At 44.0% G+C, this 10593-nt stretch overlaps 2 protein-coding genes and 1 long non-coding RNA gene across 3 annotated transcripts in view; 1 reads left to right on the forward strand and 2 right to left on the reverse strand.

The window, feature by feature from the left end:
- LOC109481875 (DNA damage-binding protein 1-like) overlaps positions 1-4023 on the reverse strand; it is a 30121-nt gene extending 26098 nt beyond the window's left edge. Inside the window, exons 1-4 of the mRNA XM_019784506.1 lie at positions 3830-4023; positions 1949-2097; positions 771-887; positions 204-349 (exon numbers count right to left, since the gene is read on the reverse strand). Coding sequence (XP_019640065.1) covers positions 204-349; positions 771-887; positions 1949-2097; positions 3830-3890 — 473 coding nt within the window. The 5' untranslated portion in view covers positions 3891-4023. The remainder of the gene's footprint in view (positions 1-203; positions 350-770; positions 888-1948; positions 2098-3829) is intronic.
- Positions 4024-7666: 3643 nt separating this feature from the next.
- LOC109481889 lies at positions 7667-8439 on the reverse strand. The gene is made up of 2 exons (XR_002140932.1): positions 8321-8439; positions 7667-7827 (listed from the first exon to the last, which is right to left on the reverse strand). It is a non-coding gene; the product is annotated as an uncharacterized LOC109481889 (long non-coding RNA).
- A 1103-nt stretch (positions 8440-9542) lies between these two features.
- LOC109481796 lies at positions 9543-10504 on the forward strand. The gene is made up of 2 exons (XM_019784384.1): positions 9543-10184; positions 10472-10504. Exons 1-2 carry the CDS (start codon positions 9543-9545, stop codon positions 10502-10504), a joined length of 675 nt encoding a protein of 224 aa, XP_019639943.1.
- The last annotated feature ends 89 nt before the right edge of the window (positions 10505-10593 follow it).

Consider the following 10593-nt stretch of genomic DNA (forward strand, 5'->3'; position numbering starts at 1 on the left):
ATATGATGATATGCAGCCCCTCTTGAACTCAGTTCTGCATGGCACTTGCAGCATTATGTAACCCAATACCAGTTACCATGGTGACAGATGTCTGGTTCAGGTCATTGACCTTATTACATGTCGTAGAAGAAGAACAAAAAAAAGAGGAAACAGAACAAAAACAACATGTTTTCCTTCGGTAAACATATAAAGACATGTCCCACCTGATGTTGAAGGCCTTGAGTTCTCGGTTGTCTCGGTCCAGAGGGATGACCTTGAACAGTCCATCGTACAGCCGCAGACCAATCATACGGCACTCTGGGTCGATGATCCCAATGATGCCTGTTTCAGACGGCCGACCGATTCTGTCCTGCTCAAACAAAATGGAGTTTCTGTTGTTGTAGCACTTGTGGAATAGATTTTATCTCATCTTTATTTCAACCACAACAATACTTGTTGTAAAATGTCACATTTAACTCCAGTAGCTCTTTTCAACAAGCACAATGAACAGAGCACCATGGCCCTTTATAATAACATGCATGTTGGGTGAGGGACAACAGCCGGGATACCAACTCCCAACCTCTTGGTCCAAAGGCAAGGTCACTTTACCACTGGACTGTGCACTCTAGACGTGTTTAGACAATGACAATCTCTGTTTGCAAGATAAGTATTGCTGTGCACAATGAGAGTTAGGCCTAGGAAAAAAAATATTGTGTTTCAGGAAACACAACATTTTGTTTCCTAGACCTTTAGCTGTACACTCAGGTGGTTCCATGAAACTGTTATCTGACCTGTACGTTTCCGTGTGCGCGGGTGACGATACTGACGTCGTCTCCGTCCTGTTTGTACTCCAGGATGCAGGCGTTATACCGGGCAGTCAGGATGAACAGCAGGTCCTTAGTCTCTCCCTGGACATGAACGTACCGTTTGTTTAAAAGTATATACAAAGAAGAAGAGTACCTATCGGTTAAAACATACAACACAGGGTAGCTGCAACTAAACTCCGAATAAGTTGCCACAAATTACTCATAGAAACGGGACGGCACAACCGCATTCCTCTCCAGAACAGACTCTGTCAATTCTGTAACATGAATAGAATAGAAGATGAACAACACTTTATTTTAGACTGTACCGTACTTTATGTTCTAAATGAAAGATCTGTCCTTTTTAATTATATCAAAGATAAGTTCCCATACTTTGAACACCTAAGCGCAAATGATAAATTTATATTTTTGATGCGTCTAGACAAACCCTGTATCACAAACATGATCTGCTCCCACATTTTCCACTGTACAAAAAAGCGAGAAGTTGACCTCTCTATATTAGCTCAGTGACTAGAACACTTTGTATTAGCCTAGTATAGTACCCTTGTATGTTCCTTATGTATGTATGTCTAAGTCAAGTAGTGCATCTTTTGTTTCCAATTTTCTATATACATTTGTTATGTGTCTGTTATATCTTGACCTGTACCTAGCCCGTCGTGGCATAAATGTACAATAAAGGTATTTCCTATTTCCTATGTCAACAAGACACAGTTGGCATGGCAACAGTTCTAGCTCATTCAATCAGAGCCCTAATAAACATCTATTAGCATTACTGTCTTCAGGGCCCTAGCCAGCACCCGTTTTTCCATCAAATTCAAGAATTTGCTGCGTGTGACGGAAAAATTTCAAACCAATCAGAGTATCCGACAACTTTGCCTGACAAAATTGGCAAAATCTTAAATATAAAAAGAACAAAAGACCAGCAACAACCACTCGCAACCCCATGATTTGCCTCTCGAAATGAGGGAAATTGTCTTTTGAAAAGCATGAAAATGCAGAATTTGCCCCTGTATTCCCTCGATTACATTAGCACTCTCCCCCTCCCCCAAGTCTTATAAACCTGAGGTTTTTTTTAGAATAGGCAAAAATCAATGGAAACGCTGATGTCATCCATAACATTAAATCAGCCTGGCCGAAAAACTCACCGGAGGACGGAAAAGCTCCATGACAGCGATACGGCCGTAGCAGCCGACTTCTTTGACCGGACGCAAGCCCTCCGGAGTGACCAGGTAAATCTCCAGTCTCGTGTTCTTAGCGATGATCAGATTCAGGTCTTCTGGACCGGTGAAATGTCCTGCAGGATAGACAGAAGATGTTAAGTTTCTTACCACTTTGTTTAAGGGTATGATGTAACATTTTTGCACCAAAAGAATATTCGTGTGATTGAGATTTATTTGCCCTTTTTTAACATACCTGTGCAATTATCTCACATTTCTGACATTTATAATTGCCACTAAAGCAGCTCACATGAGTTATTTTGTGGTGCCACCACAAACTACCAAAATGTAAACAAGCATTTATGAAAGTAGCCGTGGACGACTCTGTAACCCTTTTTGCATGATAATGCCGAGTACATAGTCGTGGTGCGATCCATAGGCCAAAACCAACCTTTGCCGTGCCGGGCCTCATGCAACGGGCCGGCCCCGGTTTTTTGGTGTCGCTGGCTTCCTAACGCACTCCCCTGCCGGGCCAGGGGGATAAGACCCTAAACAAACACAGCATTTAACCACAACACGGCCTCGGAGCACGTACCTCCATACAAATCATCGGCAATCGACGCCATATTGAATTCAGCAATCGGTCCGCAAAACAGGCCGGGCCCTGAGTTTACGACAAATTACGTCACATCCCTGCAGCTTGAACGTTGGAGAGTTGAAAATAACTGTCGTAAACTCAGGGCCCGGCCTGTTTTGCGGACCGATTCCTGAATTCAATATGGCGTCGATTGCCGATGATTTGTATGGAGTTACGTGCTCCGAGGCCGTGTTGTGGTTAAATGCTGTGTTTGTTTAGGGTCTTATCCCCCCGGCCCGGCAGGGGAGTGCGTTAGGAAGCCAGCGACACCAAAAAACCGGGGCCGGCCCGTTGCATGAGGCCCGGCACGGCAAAGGTTGGTTTTGGCCTATGGATCGCACCACGACTATGTACCCGGCATTATCATGCAAAAAGGGTTACAGAGTCGTCCACGGCTATTATGAAAGCTGTGTTTTAAGCTTTTATTACCTGTAACGTTTAAGCACACTTGTGAGGCATCATATTTTGGCCCGAATGGCAGAATTTGCACATTTTCAGTAGGCTTTATTGAACTTTGTTAAGAAATGATCAGAAAATTTACTTTTTGTATCATCAAATGTTACATAATGCAGCTTTCACCCTGATGCTCAGCCCTGTATTTAACAATACAGAATTTGTAGCCAAATAGCTACTTCACGAAATCCTAAAGGTTAAAACTAGAGGTGATGATTTAATCTAATTTGATGTTAAACCAACAACTTTTGTAATGTGTAATGTGCTCTGTGATATGTAATGGAGGTGCATAATACCACACTGGGCTCAACATGTATAACGTTACATCTTAATTTGTACGGTTTTAATAAAAAAAATAAATCAAATCATATTTCATACATTGAAGTTTAACTTTAAAGGGATTTTTCTGCATACCTGCACTAACCTGTATGTGTGTACTTAGAGCTCTGATGCAACCTCTCTGTTCCACTGCAATGCCTGTCACACCATAAATTTTACATAGAAACCCGACTTTGTTTGAAACTTACGAAATATTATATAAACAGACGTGTTTTCTATCAAATCCCCTCTGAACGCTGTATTCTTTTTGATTTTAACTTATGCTTAACTTATTTTCTTCCAGCTTCAGACTAACAAAATAAAAACTTAATATACGACCAAGCATTCACGAACACATGCGCGAGCAAGATTAAAGTTTAAACATCTAAATTTTTTGTTAGGTCGCCTCTCTGCCCCCCTCCCCCTTCATGCTCCTCAGTTCGCACTACGTGAAATAATACCTGTGACGCAGGCGTTGACGGCCGTGGGCTTGTGTGCGGTCACCACGTAGTTATACGCCATGGCTCAGTGTCCTTGCTGTCTCCTCTATGTGTGCTGTAAAGTCTTTATAACAAACAACAACAACGAGATTTCTGCGCCAGACTTGCACACACAAAAAATCAGCCCGCGAAAGAGGGCTTTCACCACTGCGCTTGCGTCATGACCTTTGGCATAGAAGCGACCTGCTTACTCATGTAAAAACACACAACTAACTTGGTACAGCACAGGGAACTGAGAAGTCTGCTCAACATGCAACACAAGGAAGTCATATACATGCCCGTAGCCAGGGGGGGGGGGTTGGAAGAACCCCCTTACAAGGCTCAAAGGTCCACTTTTTGGTCCACATGTTATGTAAAGGTCCACTTTTTGGTCACATTTTATGTAAAGGTCCAAGATTTTTCTTGAAAATTATCGTTGAAAAACAGCTCCCTTTGTCATTGAATAAAAATTTATCTCTGATTTTTTTCTTGGAAATCCTCTCAAAAATGTATGAAATGCCATTTTTGAAGGTTCACTTTTCAAATTTTTCCGGGGGAGCATGCCCACGGACCCCCCTAGGAACCGCTAGAGGTCCCCTCAAGCAGTGGGAAGAACCCACCCATTCAAAATCCTGGCTACGGGCACGATGTATTAAACATCCAGGGGAATGAGGCGGCAGACTCTCTATCTGTTCACTGCCAATCATATACACCAGCAGGTCGCCACAGTCGCCCAAGGTCGCCCGGACGGTCTGGACTTCACACAACTACCAGCATATATTATTTGCCATGCAAAGCCCCACCGCCAGAGGTCTACCCCTGGGACGTATTCAACATCTCAGTGCACTGAAAGTCGGTAAGGCCCCAGACCCAGATCAACTGAGTACGAAGGTATTGAGAGAATTTGCCTACGAGTTCAGCACACCTATAGAAGACATGATCAACACTTCACTGAAGGAGGGCCAAGTCCCATAACAGCGGAAGGACGCAATATATAGTGGTACCACTGCCCAAGTCACACGTCAATAAACTGCGTCCTGTGCATTGCTGTGTCTTTAACCTCACAGCGCGCAGAGTTTATTTTCGGCTAACATTAGTAAAAACGCACAATGACCGCACGTGCACTGTCAACAAAACTTATATGTAGCTAGCGCCTAGCCTCTACCAGGCTTGGGGAGGCGGCTGAAAGAGTAGAAATCGGCATGCCAAGGGAGTTTGTCCGTTGAGAGAACATCTCTCAACGGAGAACATCTCTCAACGGACAAACTCCCTTGGCATGATTATCTCTCAATTCGGCCGATTTCTTCTCTTTCCATCCGCCTCCCCAAGCCTGGTGGAGGCTAGCTAGCGCCTAAGTTATGTCACGTCGGCCGCCTTTTAAGTTTGTATGTACCGGCCCGTCCTGCCATGCCAGAACACTATAGCTTGAGTCGCATCGGGCAGGTGCTAATATCTTATGATTTAATTACCTCCGCCGAAAACTTCCAAGCTCTTTCTATTACACGCCAATATTTTGGGCGTCACTGAGATGACAGATTGGGCCAATTTTTTACCCGCCATGAGCGGGACTTTCCATCAAAACGATATGTTACAGGTGGGGTCGTGTGGCGCAGTCGGTAGCGCGTTCAGCTCACACCCAAGGCAAGAGGTCGCGGGTTCGAATCCTACCCATGTCACCGATATATTGTGCCATTGGGAAAGGCACTTTACATGACTTTCCTCACTTCACTTAGGTGTAAATGAGTACCTAGCTTCGGTTAGGGACATCCCTCGGATAGTTAAATGGAGGTCCCGTGTTTTGGCAGAACCACACCCCACGCACGTTAAAGAACCCACCGCACTTATCGAAAGGAGTAGGGAAATTCCCGGTGTGAGTTGTTTAAACCTTAAGACCGGTCTTACGCAGCTTGACCACAAAACTGGTGTGTTACGCCTAAAGGCGGTTTTACCAGTTATGCAAAAAAAAAAACGCCTTCACCTATATATGGATCGGTCATTGACCTAGCTAGGACTCATTGACCAAAAAACTGGTGTGTTACGCCTAAAGGCGGTTTTACCAGTTATGCAAAAAAAAAAACGCCTTCACCTATATATGGATCGGTCATTGACCTAGCTAGGACTCATTGACCACAAAACTGGTGTGTTGCGCCTAAAGGCGGTTTTACCAGTTATGCAAAAAAAAAAAAAAAACGCACGCACCTAGGATCGGTCATTGACGTAGGATCCAATCCCTAGGATCGGTCATTGACCTAAAACACAGCATGTTTTCCCTATGCCTTACACAATGTCGCATATCCTGCTAGTACCTATATTCAACATGCATTCAATTTAATTTAGGCCACACCAAGTAAATTTTATGGATGACGTCCTTTGGAGACCCTAAATCTAATGCGAGAGGGCGAAAAAACAAGAACTTGAAGAAGGGCCCTAAAGAACAAGATGCCTAGATTAGAAATATACTAGACAACACATTTTAGGACACAAATTGAATGAGGTGACACAGTGTAACAGGCAAGAAGTCTTTTATTCATCATCAAAACAGCAATAAATCAGGCGGAACAGTGGACAGTGAAACATTTTCTTTTATTGACAGGATGGTCCTGTCAATAGACACTTTCTTCGCGTTACGGGTTTCACGTCAATCTGACGATTTGCGACACTGTCGTGACTCTTTGGTCATAGTTACAGGAAGCGAAATTTCTTGTGTTTTTTCTAGGAAGAGGCCAAAATCAATGCGCGCGCAGACGTCATCCATATAATTTACTTGGTGTGGCCTTAGCTTAATAAACGAAGGATGTGATTTGAGTACTGCATGCGGTTTTCTGATGACATCATCAGCCTCGGCTGACGTGCGGCAGGGGCATACTCGTGCTAGATCTGTAACAATTTCTGCGTCCATTTTATTATTTCAACAAACATTTTTATTTGTTGCCATGGTATTGCCTGACGTAAGCAGGTGCTGAGGTAAAGTGCGCCTCACCTCGGTAAAACCTGGGGCACGAGCGGCTTGATAAAAAGACGGCAACGTACGCGTGTTTATAATGGAATCATAACATTATATATATTTTAGTACTTCTAGCTTTTACCGAGATCCGTGGTCTGATTCGTAAAAGAAAAGAAAATGGAAGTCGTTTCTATTATACCGACATTCACAGGTGGTCACATGTCGATATTTAGTTGAAACTAAAAATTTATTTTGAAGCATTAAGCTTGGATATGCTGCTTCTAGTTCTTTCTTATGAGCAACAAAATCATTCTATTTTGTTTATTCTATCTTGATAGAACACATTTGAAATATCAATAAAGACAGTCATTAATGTTCTGTGTGAAAAAAGCCACAGTTTGTCAGAAATGGTGGCTTTTGGATGCATGGTAACATAGGCCTTTCCTACTCGGTAAAAAGACCACATGGTCGGAGCCTACCTCAAAACCAATTAATTCCCTTGGGAATGCATTCGTGCAATTTTCTGAATTTGTTTTCAGATTGATCGTAACATACTCTATAAAATGCTCAGGCGTCGCCAAAAAAGCCCCCCTAAGAAGCTTGTGCACTACGCATCTTCCCTGCACATAGCATACAATAAAAAAATGGACACCCAACAAATAAAAATCCTAGCTAAAAGCCTGGTGACAGGAGATAGCATCTGCCCGGAGGTAGCGACACACAAAGTAGCATTCCTGGTGGTAAAACTACCGTGACATGTTCAAAACAGTCATTATATAGGTTTTTACCTTTAGGCTGTAATCATTCTAATAATTGCATTCTCTCTCACACTCCCCCCACATTCATTGTAACCAAAAACAAACACTTTATTCACGTTTTCTCCAGAAAGAACCTTTATTGAATAATCACCGAAGATTTAAACGATTTTTACTCCAGGATCTGAACCTAGCGTTCAGTCCTGTCCTGTTGACGCCACTGAAAACTTTGGTCGTCCGGTAGGCTACAGGTTACAGGAGTTAGCGTCACTTTTTGGCATCTGTAAAGTACGAAAGACAATTCACAAAGCTTCAAGTTAAACAAAGAAATACACACAAACTATAGCAATAGGAAAATAAAGGGATGAGGCCGGGAATATATAAAACCTTGAAGCATTTTCCTATCTGCAGATTTCTTGCACTGAAAAAACATGTCAAACAAATCAGATTTTTTTCCTTTTCCTTACCTACATGAAGGCACACGTACATGTATTGAAGTGAAGGGCATGTATGTCAGGGTATAATGATTAAAGGGTTGGAGCGGAATAGATGATTAGCAAGAATCTGTCCCTTATATGAATTACAACAAACTTTGCAGTAACAAACATCCAAAGTTTAATAACTCTTTTCTCTCTCATGCTGAAAAAAGCTGTTATGTCCCAATATCATGCGCAGTTACTATTAATCGATAAGCCTGTTATTCATGTATTGATTGGACGAATAACATACAGGAGTCCTGCAAGGAAAAAAGGAGCAAAAAGTGAGATTTCTTACAGTCTTCCTCCTCCGGATTCTCCTGGAGTTCTTCCAGCAGCTGCTCCTGTTTCTCCTCTAGAAGATCCAGGATGTCCCCTGTCTCTTCCACAACCTCCCTCAGCTCTTGCGCCGTATTATCAGCTGGAAGAAGCATAGAAAGGCATAAGATATTGCTATCCATATCCTGCTAAGGCCTAGTAAAAATGATGTCTTTCCTGTTTCAGTCCTGATAAAACTAGGATCGGTAGGTAGGGATTATCTTTTTTTCCCAACTTATACAATACAGATTAACAAAGTAAAACTTACATCAGGACACTTATATTTTCAATAGCAATCATTATGTTGGAAATCTGATTGTACAACATTTTATCACTAGCTGGGGTGTCAGATCATGGAGCTAGAAAAGGTCAATCAGCTCAAAAACAATGTATGTCCCTTGTCCACACAAAAAAAAGTCCAGGGTCGGTTGGGAAACAGGAAATAAAACATTTTTTCCCAGGCCTTACATCTGTTGGATCCATATACTATATATTAAATATACATGTATATGGGCTGCACATATATTTATAGGTATACTTATATATGGGTTGGGAGTATTTCTCACATGAACGCATTGCACCGCAGCGAAACGCACTGAATTCGCCATATGAGTTTCATGACCTGGTAAAGATATGAAATTAATGAAAAAAATACGTAAAAAAAACAGCAGGACAAGGGTTCACGTGATGCGTTTGCTTTGCATATGTTACCTTTGTCTAGTTTTAGAAATGCTTCACAAACCTACCAGGGGCCCTTCTCCTCCTCCTCCTCCTCCAGCTTTGGGCGTCGTCAACCAGCATCGCCACAGCAACGATCGTCACAAGCAGTGCGCAGACAAACAGCTTCATGGTGTAGCTTCAACTGGGGGGAAATAGCAACAATAGCAGGAATGAGGGAAGACTTGGGGGAATACATTAACAGAATGATGCACTCTCATGCCCCGCGACGATTTTATGTGGGAGGGCCGTGTCGGCACCATGTGCGGAGTGGGGGGACCCTCGGGTCGTGGTGCGATGCTGTCCCGGAGACGGACGTACCAACCGCCGGGAGAACCGGGGAGCCCGCACTCGCAGAGGAAGGGGGTTGGGCCGAGGGGGACTGCATTCGCTGTAACTTTTGCTCCAGTGCCTCTACTTCTCGTCGGAGCTCAACCCCCTTGATGGCCGCCTCCAAATCTACCTTCTTCTTCTGTAGCTCCGCCATGGTGAGTGGAACGGGCGGGGAGGGCAGAGAATCCTGCTTGCCAAGACCCCTGCAGTCCTTCCTCCCCTCCCCTGAACAGCTGCCAAGGTTACTTGACTGGGATGTCTACCAGCGTCTTCGAGCAGTAAAGCCAAACAAAGCCTCAGGCCCTGATAACATCCCACCGAAACTGATTAAAGAGTTTGCCTGTGAGCTGACTTCTCCCCTCTGCCACATCCTCAATGCGTCATTTGCAACTGGCGTGGTCCCTCACCAGTGGAAGCAAGCCGTGGTTGTGCCTGTTCCAAAGTCCCAACCTGCTACACTGGACAAGTTGAGGCCCATATCACTGACCCCCCAGTTTGCTAAGATTGCGGAATTCTTTGCCTCTAAGTGGATTACAGACGACATTAAGCTAGACCAACGGCAGTTCGGCAGCTTAAAGGGCCGCTCCACGGTTCACGCCCTCTTAAGCCTGGTGGACAGACTATCCCTTGGAGCCGACACACCAGCAACCATCAGCACCATTGTAGCCACTGATTTTACTAAGGCTTTTGACAGAGTGGACCATAATACAGTGATCACTAAGCTACTCAACAAGGGTTTGAGGCCCGAGCTCGTTCCGTGGGTGTGCGACTTCATTTCTGCGAGAAAACAGAGAGTACGGTATAGAGGAGCCCTTTCCGACTGGGTTACCCTCTCTTGCGGAGTTGCCCAAGGCACATTACTGGGACCTATACTCTTCCTCGTTTTGATCGACGATGCCGCTAGTGATGCCGTCAGTTATGCCCTGAAATACGTAGACGACATGAACTTTCTTGAAACAAGATCCATCCATCTGCCGTCCTGTCTCCAAAACGACCTTGACCAACTACATTCCTGGACAATGGACAACCACATGCTCCTGAACAGTAGCAAGTGCATGGCAATGCACATTACATTCTGCAGAAACCCACCACTGTTACCCCCACTGCGGATTGACTCCTCAGTTCTGTCTGTTGTCCCCTGCCTGAAGATACTCGGCCTCCGCCTTCAGAGTGACCTACGTTGGAACGAACAGGTCAACCATA

Source organism: Branchiostoma belcheri, unplaced genomic scaffold (genome assembly GCF_001625305.1).
Source record: "Branchiostoma belcheri isolate BF01 breed outbred unplaced genomic scaffold, Haploidv18h27 scaffold58, whole genome shotgun sequence".
NCBI classification, from domain to species: domain Eukaryota; kingdom Metazoa; phylum Chordata; class Leptocardii; order Amphioxiformes; family Branchiostomatidae; genus Branchiostoma; species Branchiostoma belcheri.